This window comes from Hoplias malabaricus, chromosome 7 (genome assembly GCF_029633855.1).
Source record: "Hoplias malabaricus isolate fHopMal1 chromosome 7, fHopMal1.hap1, whole genome shotgun sequence".
Lineage (NCBI taxonomy): Eukaryota > Metazoa > Chordata > Actinopteri > Characiformes > Erythrinidae > Hoplias > Hoplias malabaricus.
In genome coordinates this window covers 41,928,476-41,951,381 of record NC_089806.1, presented here as the reverse complement: position 1 = coordinate 41,951,381, position 22,906 = coordinate 41,928,476, and the positions used below count along the sequence as shown (strand labels likewise).

Sequence of the window (22,906 nt, the reverse complement as noted above, 5' to 3'; positions counted from 1 at the left end):
GTTGTAGATCTCAGACACAATGCAGCTGTGTTTTTATCTTCTGCTTGTCCTCCATGTGGCTGAAGGTAAGTTCATCTCTTCTCCTACTGTCCACTGTCCACCACAGTCCAGTTAGAGCTTCAGATTCTGCTGAAGAGACGCTACAATCTGTGTGTGTGTGTGTGTGTGTGTGTGTCTGTGTGTGTGTGTGTGTGTGAGTGTGTGTGTGTGTCTGTGTGTGTGTGTGTGTGTGTGTGTGTGTGTTGCTGTACCCTATTGGCCACAGCTCTATTTAGTTTCAGGCCTGAGTCATGTTTGTCTTTTAAAATATAACTACTGCTGGTTTCCTGACTGTTGTAAGTTTGTGTAGATCTTTAATAAATGTTTTGTCTGGTTCAGGATTTTAACAATTTGTAGGATGTTTTCTTTTGTATTTGATGTTTAATAAAAGTGTGTGTGGGGAATTCTGGTCTCTTGTCTCTGTGACCTCAGGTCTGTAATAATTCTGAGTCAAACTCCCAGAGTGGCACTGTCTGTTAGATTGTAGTTTAAGCATTTTATATTTGTCACTTTAATATTCTTCCTTTTCTTTATGATCACAGTCTGTAGCTCATAACATACACTGCACCATGTTAATGGAAGAATGAAGTGTAACTTCGGTGGTTCTCTAAAGTGAGGAACAGTAGATTGGAGTCTGGACTGGTCAGTGATCTCTTTTTATAAAGACGTCTTTAAAGTAACGCTCTGTTTGTGATGAAGCGAGTGTTGTGCAGGTGATGACACATTGTTGTGAGAACGTCAAGCTTCATTTTGAAGAACTTCCACATGTTCAGAGGTGTTTAAAGATGAAGAACATTCACTGCTGTGTTTCTGCAGGATGCACACTGGAAAACAACTGGCAGAGAACAGACATTACTGCATACACTGGAGAGTCAGTACTGCTGCCCTGTTACTGCACTGACACCAACTCTAAACCTGAGACATTCACCTGGGAGGCAGGCAAATATTGGAAATACTGGAAATTGGTGTCTAATGAGAGCGGTCAGTACAGAGGCAGAGTCCAGCTCTTTAACTCTCACTCTCCAGGAAATCTCTCTCTGCTCATATCACACCTGACTGAAGAGGATGGAGGAGAGTACATGTGTGATGCTGGAAGTGAATTCACATTCATCAGTCTCACTGTTGAAGGTAAGCCCTCTCTGATCAATATCCATAATGTAATGATGTTAGAACTACATTTAGGTTTCCATTGCTTCAGGAGGATGTTCCAGTGTCTTCTCTCCTCACAGGGATCCATCTCCAAAACCATTTTCAACACTTCATTACAGAACACCTCCAGAACTTCAGCATTAATGTTACACTGAAAGTCCATCCATCCATTATCTGTAACCGCTTATCCAATTTAGGGTCACGGGGGGTCCAGAGCCTACCGGGAATCACTGGGCGCAAGGCGGGAATACACCCTGGAGGGGACGCCAGTCCTTCACTGGGAAACACAGACACACACACACTCAGACCTACAGACACTTTAGAGTCGCCAATCCACCTGCAACGTGTGTTTTTGGACTGTGGGAGGAAACCGGAGCACCCGGAGGAAACCCACGCGGACACAGGGAGAACACACCAACTCCTCACAGACAGTCACCCGGAGCGGGAATCGAACCCACCACCTCCAGGCCCCTGGAGCTGTGTGACTGCGACACTACCTGCTGCGCCACCGTGCCGCCCACACTGAAAGTCTTTTAGATTAAAAACCTCTCTGTGCTGCATTGAATAAAGTAACAGTGGTGTTTGATGTTGTTTCAGTCTCTACACAACCTCTGCCCTTCGTCCCCTTTGCCCTGGTCACGGTGGTCTTTCTCCACATTGTTGTAGCGGTGGTCTACTGCACCAAGAGAAGCAAAGGTACGTCCTACTCATTAAACCACCACCATCCTGTTTATGTTTCTCTCTGTGTGTGTGTGTGTGTGTGTGTGTGTGTTAACTCTGTGTGTAGTGTCAGTTGTGGTCAGTCTACAGTAACTTTTCTAATCATTGTTTTATGTTTCCTCTCGTCTCTCTGCTGCAGTTACTTTTTCAAAGTTTAAAAATGTTGATGTATTTTAATGTTCCTCTCAGTTTTAGACTGTGTTTCTATTTCCTTCTGGTCTTTTACATATTTAGTGTTCTTGTTTCTTTAAAAGGGGTCAATAGTTCAGAACGGACAGTGATTCAGTGTGTTATTGATGCTGTTGTGTAGTGATGGGTGTGTATTGTGGTGTCAGTAATAAATAAATAATAAGAGTTATGAAGTGAATGAATAAATATCATGAAGCTGTGCATTAAACATGTTTTAGAGCCGTATGTTTATGCTGTAAAGAATAAAGCAGTAAACCCTGAGAGGTCATGAGTTACTGGGTAACACAGGAATCATGTCACAGGTGAGGGGTGGTCTTCTCCACAGCATGAAGTCAACACCCCTCCACTCTTGTTAAAATCACTGTGAAGCAGGTTCTCGAGTGACTAACACTGACCCCTAAAAGTCCAGTCTAATTATAATAAAACAGAACTAATTACTGAAATATTGACTAGTGTCATCTTTTAAAACTAATGTAACTGAGGTGCACTGACGTGGTCTATTCACTCACTGAGAATAATCCACTAAGTAAAGTGAACTAATCCGAATGTTGAAGTTCATAATTAAAGAGCAGTTTTAACTTCCCTTAAGTAGTTAACTCTAAATATAATAATTATGTAGAATTTAATGAAGTGAAAACATTTACTGACAGTTAATATTTCCAGTTTAATACTTCTATAAAATACCTTATTAATCACTTCAGTGCAGTGACAGTGTCAGGATCGTGGGGCAGTGAGCACATGGCGGGGAAAACAGACACGGCGGGACAAGGGCATGACAGATGCCCCCCCCCGAACATGCAACTCCCGTGGCGCGTTCACCCAGAACCTGCAGGAGCTGGAGCAGGACAGAGCACGAAAAACTAGCCAGAACAAGACAAGACAACGAACCATTAGGAGACAGGACTCAAGACAAGACAGGAACAGACACAGGAAATGGAGCTGAGGACATAACAGGACCAGAAACAGGAGACTGGACTCATGACAGGACAGGAGACTGACAAAGGGGAGCAATGGGAGACAAGACAGGGGACTGAACAAGAGACTTGAAGGGAGATTGAACAGTGGACAAGAGACTAGACTGAAACTGACACTGGAAAGGACTAGAAACAGGAGATGGGACTCGGGATAAGACAGAGGACAGAACCGGAGACTGGACTCGGGACCGGGCAGGATTAGGCACACATGACGGGACAGAGGACAAGATAGGGTGCTGGACATTGGACTGAACAGGATTAGAGACTGAAGACTGGACAGGAGCAGGTGACTGGACACTAGATGTGGACTGAGACTGAACAGATGTAGAAAACAAAGACAAGACTGGGGACAGAACTGAGTCACAGGAACAGAAGCGGCCGAAGCCACAGTCACAGGAACAGAAACGGTTGAAGCCACAGTCACAGCAACAGCGGCGGCAGAGGTTGCTGCCATCACAGGAACAGAAGCGGCGGAGGTCGCAGCCTTCACAGGAAAAGGAGTGGCAGGGTTTGCCACCTTCACAGGGACAGGAGCGACGGGTGCTGCCATCTCGGGAACAGGAGCAGTAGGGTTCGCCGCCATCATGGGAACAGAAGCAGCTGAGAAGCCATCGTCACAGGAACTGAAGCAATGGAGGTCACCGCCATCACAGAAACTGAAGTGGCGGATGCCGCCGTCGCAGGAACCAGAGCGGTGGATGCCGCCTTTCGCAGGAACAGGAGAGGCAGATGCTGCCTTTGCAGGAACAGGAGCGGTGGATGCCGCCTTTTGCAGGAACAGGAGAGGCAGATGCCGCCTTTCGCAGGAACAGGAGCGGCCTGGTTCACCACCATCACAGGAACAGAAGCGGCGGGTTTCGTCACCATCTCTGGAACAGGAATGGCGGGGTTTGCCGCCTTCACAGGAACAGGAGCGGCCTGGTTGATCGCCTTCACAGGAACAGGAGCGGCCTGGTTGACCGCCTTCACAGGAACAGGAGCGGCCTGGTTGACCGCCTACACAGGAACAGGAGCGGCCTGGATCGCCACCCTCGCTGGATCCGGAGCGGCCTGGATCACCGCCCTCGTTGGATCCGGAGCGGCCTGGATCGCCGCCCTCGCTGGATCTGGAGCGGCCTGGATTGCTACACTTGCTGAATCCGGAGTGGAGAGCCCTGCGGAGACATCCTCGGAAGCAGGTACTTGGCCTGGAGCTGCTGAGGATTAAGAAGGTCTGAGGGGTGCACTCATGAGGTAGTCCCTCAACCAAAGATCCCCAGGAAGTGCACCCTTGTTAGTTAGCCTCTTCTCTGTCCTGAGGCTTGAGGCTAACCACACCAACTCTCAACGCCCCCCCCTCCAAAATTTTCCCCGGACCTGAGTGGGTAATCATCCAAAGAGAGGAAGGCTCCTGCACACTGTCCTTGATGCTTTATACGGTGACGGGAGGTGGAGGGCACTGGTTCCTCCTTTATATACCCCACTGGAGTGCCAGGACCCGAACGGAATGGAGTCTGGCAAATAGCACATCCAGCAAAAGGGTTGCTCACAATGTCTGTGTTAGCTGCGTCCTTATAAAGGTAGGCCATTCTGTCAGGATCGCTGGGTGGACTGACGGAGGCGGACGCAAGTGCAATAACCCAGACTTTTATTAAAACAGATAAACATAACAAACAGAAACACTAACAGACTAAAAACACAGACAGACTAGACTGAGCAACATGACATGGGAAACGACGGAGACAGACTAGACTTGTCCTTGGAAACAAAGCAACGACACAAGAAACGAATGACTGACAAGACGAAGTGTGACAATGAAACTTAAATACACTCCATAGACAAGAGACACCTGAGACAGATAACGAGAGCGCAGGATTACAAATGAGACACAGACGAGGAGGAGGAACAAGGCAGGACAAATGCGGAGACACGAACAATAACAAACAGAGCCATGTGCTAAGTGAGCACATGGCAGGGAAAACAGACACGACGGGACAAGGGCGTAACAGACACATTAATTCACTGATTTATTCACTCACTTTCTGTAATGGCTTCAAGCAGATCAGGGCTGCAGTGGGTTTGGAGTGGAACTGGAGTCACTGGGTGTAAAAGCTGAGGAAAACACATCAAAGTCCTCACAGAGCCCACAACACCAGTGACCTCTAGCCGTGTGAAAATGACGTTACCTGTCGGGCCCCTGTGCCCCTGTGTAGAATTAGACAGAACTGATATTTCTAACTCTGCTGATTGTGCAAATAATAATAATCATAATAATAATAATAATAATAATAATAATAATAATATAAACACTTGTTCTGTTGCAAAATGCTAATAAGCATTAGCAGCAGCCTCCTAAGTAGTGCACCATAATGTGCATAATTCTAAAAGAGCTACCAACAAATTAGCATACCCTCCTGACTCATGTGTGCACTCTTTGTTCTGTGGTAATTACTAGTGACTTTATATCTACATACATTTCTATTCTGTTCTAAACTGTTCCTACAGAGTTACAGAAAACTATCAAGTGAAGTGTATAAAAACTGTACATTTGACAGATGTTCCAAACTGGTGAATGACTAAATCAGTGTGATGTGGCTAGACTAGGTTTTTTAAAAGAGGTTATTGGATTTCCTCAAAGTTAAATATCTTTACAGTGTCAGCATTTCAAATGAGGAAAAACTGAACCGAGTGCAGTGTGAACCTACATTCTGTGGGAATGACTGTCAGTTTACAGGCATTAACTTTTCTCTCTAGGCAGCTATTTCAGAAATGCCAAGGTGAAATGTAAAATAACTGGCTCACCATCACACATTCTGTACTCGCTGACCTCAAGTGGAGATCTCAGCCAAAGTGTAGTGTGGCCAATCACAGCAGAGTTAGAGTATCATATGTTAGATAAATTTCTCTTGTTCTTCTTTTGTTTCTGTAATTTCAACTAAAAACTACTCTGTTAACATTCGCAAGCAACAAAGTGGAAGCTACACTGACTCTGGCGTGTGCTGGCTGTAAAATGTGAGATTTCAAATAAAGCTCAATAATAATTGCTGGGTTGTTTTAGTGAAGAATTCAACAGGTTCTCACTGATAAAGCTTTTCAAAAAATGCAGGAAAACATGAAAAACACAGAGTCACTTTAAATAGAAATAATCTAGGATTTATAAAGACTTTCATCAGCACTGATGGCAGTCCAGGCCTTGGGTGGACCACAGTGGCCATGTGACCTCTTTTAACCCTTTGTTGCCTGAACATGTAAACACTCACACACACACAAACTCTCTCTCTCTCTCTCTCTCTCTCTCTCTCTCTCTCTCTCTCTCTCTCTCTCTCTCTCTCTCTCTCTCTCTCTCTCTCTCTCTCTCTCTCTCTCTCTCTCTCTCTCTTCCTGTTGGGCCTCTGCAGTAATATGTGTACATAGGTGATGATGATGAAGATGACCATAAAGAAGATGAGGTGAAAACTCAGAGGTTGTGGTCAGTTTGCTGATGGTCACAGAGACTAGGCCACAGTTGTGGTAAAGAGAGTCAGTAAAGGAATGTGACTCTGATCATACGGTCAGGACACGACTCTAATGTGGTACTGAACTAAATGCAGCTCCTGGTCAGCGCCAGTGTTCCAGACGGTAGGTAAACACTTTCAGTTTCACTACATTTTAAATCTTACAGTTGGATTTGTCATGGCTCTCAGGATCAAAGGGTCAGTATCTGAACATTTGTGAAGGGTTAGAAAGACGCTCAGCACAAACAGTGACACACAGAGACGAACTGAACAGTTAGGAGTGACGACACGTGACGTGATGTGGTGCAACAACGGGCTGGGAAAAGAAAGAGGAAATAGGATGCAACAACACATAGTGCAATACCAGAACGTTGTGTGTGTGTGTGTGTGTGTGTGTGTGTGTGTGTGTGTGTGAGAGAGAGAGAGAGAGAGAGAGAGAGAGAGAGAGAGAGAGAGAGAGAGAGAGAGAACACAGTTCCTCTCTGACGTTGTGGAAGAGTCCAGTAAAGCGCTCAGGCTTTAGTTTAGTGCTGATATTGTGGGGAATGTTGTGGAGTTGAGGACACTGGTGTGTTTTGGTGTTCAGTTGTGTAGTTTGTGAGGAGGTGGATCTTCAGGAGTGTTGTTGTTGCTGTGTGTAGTGACGGTGTTGTAGATCTCAGACACAATGCAGCTGTGTTTTTATCTTCTGCTTGTCCTCCATGTGGCTGAAGGTAAGTTCATCTCTTCTCCTACTGTCCACTGCCCACCACAGTCCAGTTAGAGCTTCAGATTCTGCTGAAGAGACGCTACAATCTGTGTGTGTGTGTGTGTGTGTGTGTGTGTGTGTGTGTTTCAGGCCTGAGTCATGTTTGTCTTTTAAAATATAACTACTGCTGGTTTCCTGACTGTTGTAAGTTTGTGTAGATCTTTAATAAATGTTTTGTCTGGTTCAGGATTTTAACAATTTGTAGGATGTTTTCTTTTGTATTTGATGTTTAATAAAAGTGTGTGTGGGGAATTCTGGTCTCTTGTCTCTGTGACCTCAGGTCTGTAATAATTCTGAGTCAAACTCCCAGAGTGGCACTGTCTGTTAGATTGTAGTTTAAGCATTTTATATTTGTCACTTTAATATTCTTCCTTTTCTTTATGATCACAGTCTGTAGCTCATAACATACACTGCACCATGTTAATGGAAGAATGAAGTGTAACTTTGGTGGTTCTCTAGCCTTTTGAATCACACAGTAACAGACAGAAAGGCATGTTTTACCAGAACTGATGTGCAACACTAAACATTTCTCCATTCTGGCTAAAGTTAGCAGGTGCTAACACTGGGCCTCACTGATCAGTCACTTTCAAAAACCTGATTTTAACCCCGTCATCATCACGGCTTATCACTAACACAGCAACACGTCAAGAAAGTGCAGCATGTTATTATTTATTAGTTCATAATTCATCTGTCTGGTGTCCTCATGTCTCTTTCATTTAATCTCTAGAACTAATTAAGTTTTATTTTACACAGATCTTTAATGAGATCTTACACATCTTCACATCTCCTCCTGGAGAATGTAATGTACCTTTAGGGAACGAAACTGAACTTAAACCCACTGTTGTTTATTTAAAAAGATCTTTTTTAGAGTGTATTTTTAAAAGAATCCATCATCATGGCCATTATGACATCAGAGGCAGTGATGTCATAGTGTGTTATTTTTATTATTAGGATGTTTTTCTCCCTTTTACCGATCAGTGGAGCATTACAATTATTTTAAAGTGAAAATGTTTTAAGATTAAAATACTACAGTGTTTCTTTAAAGTGAGGAACAGTAGATTGGAGTCTGGACTGGTCAGTGATCTCTTTTTATAAAGACGTCTTTAAAGTAATGCTCTGTTTGTGATGAAGCGAGTGTTGTGCAGGTGATGACACATTGTTGTGAGAACGTCAAGCTTCATTTTGAAGAACTTCCACATGTTCAGAGGTGTTTAAAGATGAAGAACATTCACTGCTGTGTTTCTGCAGGATGCAGACTGGAAAACCAAGGGAAGATAAAAGAGATTACTGCATACACTGGAGAGTCAGTACTGCTGCCCTGTTACTGCACTGACACCAACTCTACACCTGAGACATTCACCTGGACAAAATTCAGTACTTGGGAAGAGATATCCACTGAGAGTGATCAGTACAGAGACAGACTCCAGCTGTTTAACTCTCACTCTCCAGGAAATCTCTCTCTGCTCATATCACACCTGACTGAAGAGGATGGAGGAGTGTACAAATGTGATGCTGGAGGAAGTGGATTCACATACATCAGACTCACTGTTAAAGGTAACCCCTCTCTGTGATTAATATCCATAATGTAATGATGATGTCAGAACTACATTTATCTTCACTGGTGTCTACAGTTGTGTTGGGGACACTCTACACACACCTTTGGTCTTTGTCTGCGCTGCTTCAGAAATGAAGTCTTTGTGAAGTGTGTAAAGTGTGTGAAGTCATTGTGTGAAGTTGCTGATTGTTGTAGCAGTAGAACAACATCAGTGCAATGAAAGTGTTGTGAAATGCTTCTGTTTGCAGTGGTCAGGTGTGTGGTCAGCCTTCTTTATCATTAAGCTGCTACTTGGTCAGGAAATGCAGCAAATCTACAGCCTCCACTGTAACACACAGTTCATCAGCTCACCCTCCAAACACTTCATGTGGGAACAAGAAGATTACGTAGTTTTATTTTGTGATGAACATCTTCATAAGGTAGTGCTGGTCTTTACCAGTGACCAGTCCTGAGGTCATCAGTGTGTGATGAATTATTGAGTGTGGATCAGTTGTAGAATTAATGTAGTAGTGTAAAATGTTTGGGATTCTGGAAGTTTCCAGTGTAGTTCCAGCACAGTGCTCATCTCTACAACATTCATCATGGATTCTTCTCTCCTCGCAGGGATCCCACCTCCAACACCGAGTTCAACACTTGATCAAATCATTCCCACATCTGCAGCTGAACCTTCCTCCACAGTTTCCTCCCAAAAAGGTAAAAGCTAATTCCAGGCCCAGATTTCACATTTCTGTAATTACCGTTTCACAGCGAATGTGCTGCTCCTTTTAGAAATGTGTGGGGTGTGGGTCGGAGACACATTTTTCTAAAGCGTTGTTAAGACTGAGGATAGTTTTTAATGTTTCGCTCCATGATCTTTGTGTAAGTCAGTGAATGATGTTCTTATTGCAGAGTCTCCACCGTCACTGCCCTTCGTCCCCTTTGCCCTGGTCACGGTGGTCTTTCTCCACATTGTTGTAGCGGTGGTCTACTGCACCAAGAGAAGCAAAGGTACGTCCTACTCATTAAACCACCACAGTCCTGTTTATGTTTCTGTGTGTGTGTGTGTGTGTGTGTGAGTGTGTGTGTGTGTGTGTGTGTGTGTGTGTGTGTGTGTGTGTTAACCCTCTGCTTTTGTTCATCTCCAACTCAGCACCAGATTCCTCCCCCATTTACTACAACACTGTGGATGGAGAAGGAGCAGTGAAGCTGTCGTAGAGGAGAACTTCAGAGAGTCAGAGGAGCACGTGAACCACACACCACCTGCTGACTCACAAACCTGATCAACACACCACACTCTGACCTCTATCACACACACACACACACACACACACATACACACACACATACACATACATACACATACACACACCAACACACACACACACACACACACACACACCACACACACACACACACACACACACACACACACACACACACACATGATACTGGACACTGAAGATACTACAGAAATTGCCTGTATCAAACGCAGTTAATACACACATACGCACACACACACAAACACACACACACACACACAGACACGCAAACACACAAACACGCACACACACACACACACACACACGCACACACACTTCCTGTTGGGCCTCTGCAGCAGCGTGTTTCCTCATTGACTTCCTCTTATTGGACTCTCTTCAGCGCACTGGTGGGGGATGGGGGGTAAACACAGATCAGCCATAACATTAAAACCACCTCCTTGTTTCTACACTCACTGTCCACTTTATCAGCTCCACTGACCACACAGGAGCACTTTGTAGTTCTACAATCACAGACTGTAGTCCAGCTGTGGCTCTGCATACTTTGCCAGCCCCCTTTCCCCCTGTCACAGAGGTGGTGATGAGGTGATGACTCAGTGCTCTGTGGTGTGTTGTGGTCAGTTTGCCGTGAGAGAGGTCAGGTACCGACTCAGGCCCAAGGTATTAGACCTCCATCACTCCAGAGAACACAGTTCCACTGCTCCACGAAATGTCCTGGAATGTTGTCTGTTCCTGCTGCTTTGCGAATGTTAATCCTTCTCAGAGCTCTGCATACCTGGCCTGATGATACTGAGGGTGGGGAGGAGAGGGCTTGTAAGGACTGAGTGTGTGCATGCCTCTCGGTGCTGCTGCTGGAGGTCTCGAAGCGAGTGTAGAAGATTTTGTTGTCATCCGGTAGGCTGTCTGTGGAGCTGATGCTGTGGGTGGTGGTCCTCCAGTCCGTGATATGCTGCAAGCCTTGCCATATCTGCCTGGAGTCAGCAGTGGAGTAGAAGCTGTGCAGTTTCTCCCTGTACTGCCTCTTGGCTGCTGTGATGGCTTTCCTCAGGCTGTGCTTCACAGCTTTGTACTCAGACTCATTGCCTGATGTAAATGCCAGAGAGTGAGCCCGCAGCATGTGTCGTACCTGACTGTTGATCCAGGGCTTCTGGTTGGGGAACCTCTTCACCTGTATGGTGGTGTAGTGGAGGATGGATCCAGATCAAGAGATGAAAAAAACGCTAGGATTCAAACTTTGACTTTCTTCCATCAGGATCTCACATTCCACAGCAGCCACACACACACCTAGCGTGGAATGTCATAAAACCCCCTTCTTCAGTGATTAGTTGATAGCTGGTATGTTAGCGTTATACTCTGACTTCTGAGGACGTCACTTCTGAGGATTGGAGGACAAAGCATGCTTCCTTGCAACGTCCCCCCTCACTCTGGGGATGATCCAGCCAGGCCAGCAGTACTCTGTGAAGGGAATCCCCCGACTGACGTCACACCGTCTAAACACGCTGAAAGTGGTTGACTCATCCTGGAGGGAATCTCCTCCCTAGCAAGCCTACCTTCAGCTGTGACACAGGGAGGACAGGAAGCCAAGAACCGGAGAACAAATCTGCTGGACCCATCTGCTGGGTTATAATAGAGTCAAGAGTGAGCAAGCATGAATTCCTCACTTTCAGAAAATGATGCCTATTTAAGTCTCTTGATAAATTTGCACATTAATTAAATCTCATTTTTAGCATTTAGCAACACATATTAGTCACAAGTCATATAGCCGAGCCAAGTATTAAATTCGAACTGGTTTCACCTGCGTTGATTCTGTGAGATTTTGATGAGTGTGCTATGTTTATCAATTTATTATCATTCCTTTTAATAAAGTATTTAAATTATTTGAAATAATAAAGTGTGTGGAGTCTATTCCTAAGAGTCTGAAAATCCTGAAAACTCACCCCTAGCATTGACAGTATTTCAATCTCTGATAAATTATTAATATTGTTGTTATCTAAATTCATTAATAATAATAATAATAATAATAATAATAATAATAATATTAACAGAAGGTAAGTGTCGCAGTCACACAGCTCCAGTGGCCTGGAGGTTGTGGGTTTGATTCCCGCTCCGGGTGACTGTCTGTGAGGAGTGTGGTGTGTTCTCCCTGTGTCTGCGTGGGTTTTTTTTCCGGGTGACTGTCTGTGATGATTGTGATGTGTTCTCCCTGTGTCTGTGTGTGTTTCCTCCGGGTGACTGTCTGTGCGGAGTGTGGTGTGTTCTCTTTGTGTCTGCGTGGGTTTCCTCCGGGTGCTCCGGTTTCCTCCCACGGTCCAAAAACACACGCTGGTAGTCAGATTGGCAACTCAAAATTGTCTGTAGGTGTGAGTTTGTGTATTGCCTTGTGAAGGACTGGCGCCCCCTCCAGGGTGTATTCCTGCCTTGCGCCCAATGATTCCAGGTAGGCTCTGGACCCACCGCGACCCTGAATTTGATAAAGCAGTTACAGATAATGGATGGATGGATAAGTGATAATCACCATTAAACATAACTAATTCAAATACTGTTACTACGCTACAGTGGGCACGATGTTGTCCACACAAGTGCTGATGTAACCAGACATGTGGCATAGTCCTGTATATCGACACTATAGTCCTCCATAGTGGCTGCAGCTTTAAACACATCCCAATCTGTTGTAGCAAAACAGTCCTGCAGGATGTCCTCAATCTCTGGCGTCCATAGTTTAACTCTGCTTTGGTTACAGAGTTTGTTTGTTTAATTCTTTGTCTGTAGGCCGGGTACAGGACTAAGGAGATGTGGTCTGAGTGTCCAAAGTGGGGGCGGGGTGCAGCCCTGTATGCACCGCGCAGGTTGCTGTATACATGATCCAGGGTGTTCTTGTCATGGGTGGGAATGTCTACATGTTGCCAATATTGGGGGAAAACAGTCCGTAAGCTGCACTGGTTGAAGTCACCAGCTGTGATAAAGACCCATCTCTAAACTGCTGATGATGTAGTGGAGATTGCAGAGTGCTGCCATAGAGTTAGCCCACGGGGGGATGTAAACAGCGGCTAGAAACACAGCATTGAATTCCCGTGGTAGGTAGTAGGGATGACATTTTAAAACTAGGAATTCCACGTCTAGAGAACAGAGCCTATAAACAGTTCGTACCTCTCCACACCATGTATTGTTTACAAACACACACACACACATCTCCCCCTTAAGCCTTACCGGAGGCTGCCGTCCAATCTCCCCGGTGCACGGAGTGAGTCTCAAGCTGAATGGCCCTGTTCGGCACTTTGTCTGTGAGCCAGGTCTCGGTGAAAATTAGAGGGCAGCAACTCTCTCATTTCCCGCTGTGTTGTAATCCTTGCTCTCAACTCGTTCAGCTTGTTGTCCAAAGAATGCATGTTAGCTAGCAGGAGGCTGGGCACCGGTGGTCAGCTGGCGTGAGCTTTTAGCCTCGCATGTAGCCCTCCCCTCTTGCCTCGCTTACGTCGTCTTCTACGAAGCGCTCTCCTGGTGTCGGCATACTCATTCGAGGTCGATCTCTCTGGGTTTTCCTGGCAGTAGTGGTGGTGGCGGTGGTGGCAGTAGTGGTGGTGGCGGTGGTGGCAGTAGCGGTGGTGGCGGTGGTGGCGGTGATGGCAGCGACTGTGGGAGTGAACAGCGTGTTACAGTTCCGGTGGAATAAACCCCGTAAAACGAATGTCATTATGAGATGCAATGTCCAGCAGCGTTTTTCTGTCATATGTTAGCAGTGCATGGCCTTTGTGCACTTTAGAGAGAGCGTAAAGGTCCCTCAAAAAAGAAGAAAAAGCCAGAGCAGAAAGCAGAGCGAGCAAACACGATCCCCACGGAGGGCCCTTATCTCCTCTCTCTCTCTCTCTCTCTCTCTCTAACACCATAAATGGGGCAGTGCACTGGGTGTTTTCACTTGTTACTTCCTCTTTCTTCTCTTCATAGCCCATGTTGCACCACGTCACGTCACGTATCATCACTCCTAACTGTGCAGTTACACACAGTAATGTCTAGTGTAAAGCTTTCTCAGAAGAGTAGAGGCTCATACTGCACCAAAGAGGGACATTACCCATGTTGACTGAGCAGGTGTCCCCAAACTTCAGTCTCTGTAGTGTAGTATATAGCAGTGACCTGGCTACATAAGCCCCTCTGTCTGTGAGTAGTGTCCACTGCGCAGACAAGAAAATGTTTGTGATCCAGAAATAATCATTTAACATCAGTCCCTGACCTCACTAATGTTATTGTGGGTTGTTCAGCTTTATACCAGATTTCCAATGTCCATGGTTCTGAAACTGAGCTGGAGAATGGAGCTTCAGGACCTTGAACAGAGCATGAACGGGGCTCAGGAATGTCACTTCATTGTGTATTAGATGCGTATGGGTTGTAGTCCCCACAGTCTGTGTGTGAGAGAGAAATAGAGCACAGACACTGAGTAAAAGACCACATTACCCATAATCCCCATGTGGTCTCAGCCTTAAAAGAAGTGTGAAAAGCAGACGTCAGCACTGAGAGAGAAGAGAGCTCTCTCTGACCGTCAGCAGACAGACAGAGATAACACACACACAGTTTCAGTGACCAGCCATGCTGAAATGAGACCAGCAATGCAGAAGTGAGGAGGGGGAGGTGCCCAAACTTCTGCATGTGACTCTCTGACCAATTCAAATGCTTGTGTTTTAAAATACACTGAGTGTCCACAGGTTTACAGACACCTGCTCTTTTGCTGCAGTAACAGCCTCTACTCTGGGGAGGTTTCAGAACATTGCTATGAGAATTTTGATGGAAGCTAGAAGTGCATTAGTGAGGTCAGGTGCTGATGGTGGATGATTAGTTCCAGTCTAACTCATGCTGAAGGGATTGGATGGAGCTGCATCACTCCAGAAAACACAGTCCCACTGCTCCACAGCCCATTGTTGGGGGTCTTTATACCCCTCTAGCCCACACTTGGCATTGAGCACGGTGACCTTAAGCTGTGCAGCTGGTCCAGAGCATCCAGTTTCATTGTCTGTGTCCACAGTGGGGTGTTATAGTGGAGCTCAGTGGAAATAACAGTTGTGAGGCCTTCATCAGACAAAGGCAGATAAAACAGTGGCCGTCCGCTCTGATAATGAACAACAAGCTGCAACCAACCAAGCTCCACCCCCCACCACTGTGGTTAAGACTCTACCACAGAAGAGGAAGCACAGGACCTGAAAGGAAACGCCTCTGTGTGCTGCAACCTAGCAACAGTGTACACAACATAACACAGCCTCCATCTGAATCATAGACCCCCCCCCCCCGTGGACACAGACATTCACTTGTGCACAGATCTCCATAGAAAAGCATGGGATTAAATGGGAGACCTTAAAGCAGCCGTACATGGGTCTAGAGTCACCATGCTCAATACCAAGTGTTGTCTAGAAGGGTGTAACCCCCTCCAGCACTGAGCTGTGGAGCAGTGGAACTGTGTTCTCTGGAGTGATGGAGATCTAATACCTTGGGCCTGAGTCGGTACCTGACCTCTCTCACGGCAAACTGACCACAACACACCACAGAGCACTGAGTCATCACCTCATCACCACCTCTGTGACAGGGGGAAAGGGGGCTGGCAAAGTATGCAGAGCCACAGCTGGACTACAGTCTGTGATTGTAGAACTACAAAGTGCTCCTGTGTGGTCAGTGGAGCTGATAAAGTGGACAGTGAGTGTAGAAACAAGGAGGTGGTTTTAATGTTATGGCTGATCTGTGTTTACCCCCCATCCCCCACCAGTGCGCTGAAAAGAGTCCAATAAGAGGAAGTCAATGAGGAAACACGCTGCTGCAGAGGCTCAACAGGAAGTGTGTGTGTGTGTGTTTGTGTGACAGAGTGATAAAGCAGGTCACATGACCACTGTGGGCTACTCAAGGCCTAGACTGAGACTCCCATCAGCCTCCATCAGTGCACAGCGTCTAAGAGAATGATTTAAATTGTAAATTAATTCTATATTTAACCATTGTGTGTTAATGATATTTGACGCTGTATTCACTCGAGAGTCTTATTTATTTATTAAACCACATTATACACCCATCATGACACAAACAGAATCTATAACACACTGAATCACTGTCCGTCAGAATCAGAAAGATATATTATATTATAGAAAAGTTCAAATGGAAAAGATCAACAGGAAATTTAAACAAATAATAAAGTAAATGCAGCAGAGAGTCGAGAGGAAACTTCAAATTTACTGTAGAATGAACACAACGCAAACTGTAGACAATATTAATACTTCATAATCAATAAAAATATCAAATAATTGTGTGTGTGTGTGTGTGTGTTGGTGTGTGTGTTAACTGTGTTTGATACAGGCGTATTCTGTAGTATCTCCAGTGTCCAGCAGTGTGTGTGTGTGTGTGTGTGTTAACTGCGTTTGATACAGGCGTATTCTGTAGTATCTCCAGTGTCCAGCAGTGTGTGTGTGTGTGTGTGTGTGTGTGTGTGTGTGTGTTAACTGCGTTTGATACAGGCGTATTCTGTAGTATCTCCAGTGTCCAGCAGTGTGTGTGCTGATGTTGATGGTTTGTTGTGGACCACAGTGGAGTACGTCACATCGTCCTGCAGCAACAACACATTCAGAAACACTACGTTACGCCTCTGTGATGTTATTAAATATTAACGTTACTATATTAATAGACATTAATTAGCAGTGTAATTAGCCTTTGTCCTGATTCTATTTATTGGTGTATTTTACAGCAGTCATTATTCTTCTGAAGATACAGTAATGTAAACAGAGACACATTATAAACCATAAGTGGAGCCTCACACACTGAGCTGTGTAAAAGCAGCCTGCTGTGGGGAATAAAGAGTGTGATACACACGTTTACCAACCTACAGCCACAGGTCAGTGTCACATGTGTTTACCACTAAAGTGTGACAATCACACGCTGCTATTAACCCAACCTGTGTGATGTGGGGCTGGGTCAGGGTTAAGGTTAAGATCTGGGTTAAGTTTAGACTCTCAGTGAAGTTTAGGTTTAGAGTGATACCTGATGTTAAAGCTAGAGTTAGGGTTTAATTTAACTGTGGGTTTCCATTAAGATCAGGGCCACACTGCTGTGTGCATTTCACAATGTCCCTTTAATGTAAGTGTAAAATAATGTAATGTAAACACTCACCTGTTCCTGCTCCTCCTGGTGTGTGTCCTGATCCTTTACAGTCTCATAAAGCACGAGAGCATCATCCTGTTGAAACACAAAATCAGCCAATCACACGCTCCAGTGACACACAAACATGACCCTGACACACTGGTCAACTTGTGTGCGTGTGTGTGTGTGTGTGTGTGTGTGTGTGTGTGTGTGTTAACTGTGTTTGATACAGGCGTATTCTGTAGTATCTCCAGTGTCCAGCAGTGTGTGTGCTGATGTTAATGGTTTGTTGTGGACCACAGTGGAGTACGTCACATCGTCCTGCAGCAACAACACATTCAGAAACACTACGTTACGCCTCTGTGATGTTATTAAATATTAACGTTACTATATTAATAGACATTAATTAGCAGTGTAATTAGCCTTTGTCCTGATTCTATTTATTGGTGTATTTTACAGCAGTCATTATTCTTCTGAAGATACAGTAATGTAAACAGAGACACATTATAAACCATAAGTGGAGACTCACACACTGAGCTGTGTAAAAGCAGCCTGCTGTGGGGAATAAAGAGTGTGATACACACGTTTACCAACCTACAGCCACAGGTCAGTGTCACATGTGTTTACCACTAAAGTGTGACAATCACACGCTGCTATTAACCCAACCTGTGTGATGTGGGGCTGGGTCAGGGTTAAGGTTAAGATCTGGGTTAAGTTTAGACTCTCAGTGAAGTTAAGGTTAAGAGTGATACCTGATGTTAAAGATAGAGTTAGGGTTTAATTTAACTGTGGGGTTCCATTAAGATCAGGGTCACACTGCTGTGTGCATTTCACAATGTCCCTTTAATATAAGTGTAAAATAATGTAATGTAAACACTCACCTGTTCCTGCTCCTCCTGGTGTGTGTCCTGTTTGTTTACAGTAGCGTACAGCACGAGAGCATCATCCTGTTGAAACACAAATTCAGCCAATCACACGCTTTCTGAACACAATAAAACCTTCACATGGAGCTTTTCCCTCCACATCTGAAAAGCAGCTTTAAACCCTGGATGGAAACCACAGAGTCTCAACAAAAGCCTGAGAACTGCCGAGAGAGAAACAGCGGAGGTGGAAAACTAAAGGAAAACACAGGGAATGCTCCCGGATTCAGGAGTTTGGAAAAAGCAGTGAGGTCAGTCTCTGTGCTGCAGTGGCGTAGTGCAGGTCTTACCTGAGTCTCCTGACCTCCTCTACTTCCTGTCTGACTCTCCGTCCGTCCTCGTCTCTGAGCTGTAGGATTAAAGGAGAGACTCACACACAGCAACTGGACTGAGCTCCACAGTGTGTGTGTGTGTGTGTGTACCTCTGTATCTCCAGTAGATGACTCCTCCGAGGACCATCAACAGCAGTGAAGCCCCCACAGCAGCAAAGATGATGATGGTGTGGTTTGATGGATCTGTATTTGATGAAAAGAGAAAGAGAAGTGTATGTGAAGGTGGGGGTCTCTTGTTAAAGACCTGTGTGTTTTAAAATGAGTGAAATAAATGGATTCCAACTCTGCTGTGAAGACACTGTTAAAGATGATGTACCTGGAGGGACCTCACGTGTTCTGTGTTGGTCCTCAGTAGTGGCTTTAGAAGATGGAATGTCCGTGAACAGAAAATGATCTAATGACTTACACATACACTGTTTGTCCAGAATTACGGCTGATACATGGGTTCAATTGTGTCCATCTCCAGGACGGTGGAAGATCTGAAGCAGCCAAAACACACTCTCCACTACTTCAGGCATTAGCATGAGCACTAGATATAACAGCAGGTAACTTTAACTATACACACTCTCCCTGTTGTGGCTGAATGCTGCAGAAAATACACAGCAATGTTCTAATGTGTTGTTTAAATCTATTTCTTTAGGCTAGAAGATGTACCTCCTGCACAGGGGAGTAACCTCATGTTAATTCCCTTCATTTACAGCTGGAAGATTTGACACAATGCAATTCACACCCAAAGAAAACTAGAATCAGACAGTGACACACACAACAACAACAAATAACAGCTGAAAACTACAAAGAAAAAGATACGAGGAGACTTCCACAATCCCACTGTGAAACGGTAATTACAGAAATGTGAAATCTGGGCCTGGAATTAGCTTTTACCTTTTTGGGAGGAAACTGTGGAGGAAGGTTCAGCTGCAGATGTGGGAATGATTTGATCAAGTGTTGAACTCGGTGTTGGAGGTGGGATCCCTGCGAGGAGAGAAGAGTCCATGATGAATGTTGTAGAGATGAGCACTGTGCTGGAACTACACTGGAAACTTCCAGAATCCCAAACATTTTACACTACTACATTAATTCTACAACTGATCCACACTCAATAATTCATCACACACTGATGACCTCAGGACTGGTCACTGGTAAAGACCAGCACTACCTTATGAAGATGGTCCTCTACCTGCATCACAACACATTCACACTGTGCTTTACCTTCAACAGTGAGATTGATGACTCTGTCTCCACTTCCTCCAGCATCACATCTGTACCCTCCTCCATCCTCTTCAGTCAGGTGTGATATGAGCAGAGAGAGATTTCCTGGAGAGTGAGAGTTAAACAGCTGGACTCTGTCTCTGTACTGAATGTTATTAATGTTTATAGGCTCGTATTTCCCATTCTTAGTTTTGAGTCTTTTCCAGGTGAATGTCTCAGGTGTAGAGTTGGTGTCAGTGCAGTAACAGGGCAGCAGTACTGACTCTCCAGTGTATGCAGTAATCTCTTTTGTCCCCCCGTGGTTTTCCAGTCTGCATCCTGCAGAAACACAGCAGTGAATGTTCTTCATCTTTAAACACCTCTGAACATGTGGAAGTTCTTCAAAATGAAGCTTGACGTTCTCACAACAATGTGTCATCACCTGCACAACACTCGCTTCATCACAAACAGAGCGTTACTTTAAAGACGTCTTTATAAAAAGAGATCACTGACCAGTCCAGACTCCAATCTACTGTTCCTCACTTTAACCACACTGTCAGAAACAGAGAGGATTGTACAGGTACATTTCTGTTCAACAAGTAAAAACAATGGAAATGTACCATCAAAGGAACAACAGTGGTCTTGGTCTATTGGAATATCCTACTCTCATGTTTCTAACTGAAGTTACTGAAGACCTGTGCTTAAGGGGACCACCCCAGTGATGTGAGGGGGATCACCCCAGTTACAGTGTGGTATCTGTTACTGAGAGTGTTCTGGAGAGAGCGCTGTTCTGACTCTATCACAATGATGGGAGAAAATCACCTCGGCTTGAGTGGAGGTTCCATACAGAACCATGAAGACTCCAGGAAGCTTCTGTGTTACTAATGGCTCATGTCCTGGTCACATGCTTTTATTTATTTTATTTATTTATTTATTTATTTTTAACAATGGAAAACTGCTCATATTGTTTATGTTTTCCCCCTGTTTTGAACTTAAACCAATGCTACCCACTGGGGCACACAGTCAACAGCAGATACACCCACAAATAGAGCCTCAAAGAACAGTCAACTCACAACACACACAGAGACTAGACTTGTGCAATTATCTGAACTATGTAATCTTCTTGTTCCCACATGAAGTGTTTGGAGGGTGAGCTGATGAACTGTGTGTTACAGTGGAGGCTGTAGATTTGCTGCATTTCCTGACCAATGAGCAGCTTAATGATAAAGAAGACTGACCACACACCTGACCACTGCAAACAGAAGCATTTCACAACACTTTCATTGCACTGATGTTGTTCTACTGCTACAACAATCAGCAACTTCACACAATGACTTCACACACTTTACACACTTCACAAAGACTTCATTTCTGAAGCAGCGCAGACAAAGACCAAAGGTGTGTGTAGAGTGTCCCCAACACAACTGTAGACACCAGTGAAGATAAATGTAGTTCTGACATCATCATTACATTATGGATATTGATTAGAGAGGTGTTACCTTCAACAGTGAGTCTGATGTCTGTGAATCCACTTCCTTCAGCTTCACATCTGTAGTCTCCTCTATCCTTTTCAGTCAGGTGTGATATTAGCAGAGAGAGATTTCCTGGAGAGTGAGAGTTAAACAGCTGGACTCTGTCTCGGTACTGAGCTGAAAGGGTTATGGTAGTCCAACTGTTTCCATGTTCTTTCTTCCAGGTGAATGTCTTAGGATTAGAGCTGGTGTCAGTGCAGTAACAGGGCAGCAGTACTGACTCTCCAGTGTATGCAGTAATCTCTTTTGTCTCCCCGTGATTTTCCAGTGTGCATCCTGCAGAAACACAGCAGTGAATGTTCTTCATCTTTAAACACCTCTGAACATGTGGAAGTTCTTCAAAATGAAGCTTGACGTTCTCACAACAATGTGTCATCACCTGCACAACACTCGCTTCATCACAAACAGAGTGTTACTTTAAAGACGTCTTTATAAAAAGAGGTCACTGACCAGTCCAGATACTTTAACAGAACGAAAACATACAGGGAAACAAGCAGGCTAAACTAAACATGGGGAGCTAAACAGGGCGAACGGGACTGACAGACTAAAGAGTTAACGAAGTAAAAATAAATGAAAGGAAACTACGACATGAAACAACGACTAAGAAAACAAACACGGAGAAGCTGTGGAGACAGACGGACAGACTAGGAAACACGACCGACTAGAGACATGAGAAAGGAGAAATGTACGACAAACAGGACGTGAGACAAGAGGGCTTAAATGCTGACACAAATGAGACACACCTGGACAGATAACGAGGAGGACGGGTTAACACATGACACGGACGAGGAGGCGGAACAAAGGCGGGACAAGGGCGGAGACAAGGACATAAACAAAACATAGCCATGTGCTAAAAAGAGCACATGACCGGGGACAACAGACTTGACAGGACGAAGGCGTGACAGATGCCCCCCCCATGAACGCGCAACTCCCGGGGCGCGTACTCCTAAACCCCCCAGGAGCTGGCACAGGAGAGGGCAAGGAAAACAAGACAGGACAACAAACCGACGGGTGACAGGACTCAGGACAATATGGGAACAGACACTGGAGCTGGGGACACAACAGGACCAAATATACGAGACGGGACATGGGACATGACAGGTGATTGACAAAGGGGGGCAACAAGAGACTGGAACGGACTGGACATGACGGGAGTGGACACATGAGACTTGACAGGGTTTTTGACATTGGACATGACACTGGATGGGAAGAGGGACTGGACAGAAGACGGGACAGGTGACTGGAATGGAGACAAGACAGGTGACTGAAACGGGGACTGGACAGGACTAACAAGGGACTGGACTTGAGACAAGACAGAGGGTTGAAAGGGAGACTGGACTTGAGACAAGACAGAGGGTTGAAAGGGAGACTGGACTGGGGACAAGACAGGTGACTGAACACTGGACGGATACGGGGACTGGACATGAGACGGGACTTGAGACAAGACAGAGGGTTGAAATGGGGACTGGACAGGACTAACAGGGGACTGGACATGAGACAAGACAGAGGGTTGAAACGGGGACTGGACAGGACTAACAGGGGACTGGACATGAGACGGGACAGTGGTTTGAAACAGAGACTGGACAGGGCTGACAGGGGACTGGACAGGACTCACAGGAGACTGGACTGGACTTGACAGGGAAACAGGGACCAAGACATTCACAGGGACTGACACAAATACAGTGACCGGGACTGGGACAGAGACAAAGGCAGACACGGGCACAGGGACAAGG

At 45.2% G+C, this 22,906-nt stretch overlaps 1 protein-coding gene and 1 long non-coding RNA gene across 2 annotated transcripts; one reads left to right on the top strand and one right to left on the bottom strand.

The window, feature by feature from the left end:
- Nucleotides 1-19: 19 nt before the first annotated feature.
- On the top strand, nt 20-9,144 carry LOC136701703 (polymeric immunoglobulin receptor-like). Its single transcript, XM_066676354.1, has 4 exons — nt 20-65; nt 856-1,167; nt 8,541-8,846; nt 9,096-9,144. Exons 1-4 carry the CDS (start codon nt 20-22, stop codon nt 9,128-9,130), a joined length of 699 nt encoding a protein of 232 aa, XP_066532451.1. The 3' UTR covers nt 9,131-9,144.
- Nucleotides 9,145-19,714: 10,570 nt separating this feature from the next.
- Nucleotides 19,715-21,696, bottom strand: LOC136701511 (uncharacterized). The gene is made up of 3 exons (XR_010803809.1): nt 21,553-21,696; nt 21,141-21,449; nt 19,715-19,980 (listed from the first exon to the last, which is right to left on the bottom strand). It is a non-coding gene; the product is annotated as an uncharacterized lncRNA (long non-coding RNA).
- Nucleotides 21,697-22,906: the final 1,210 nt, after the last annotated feature.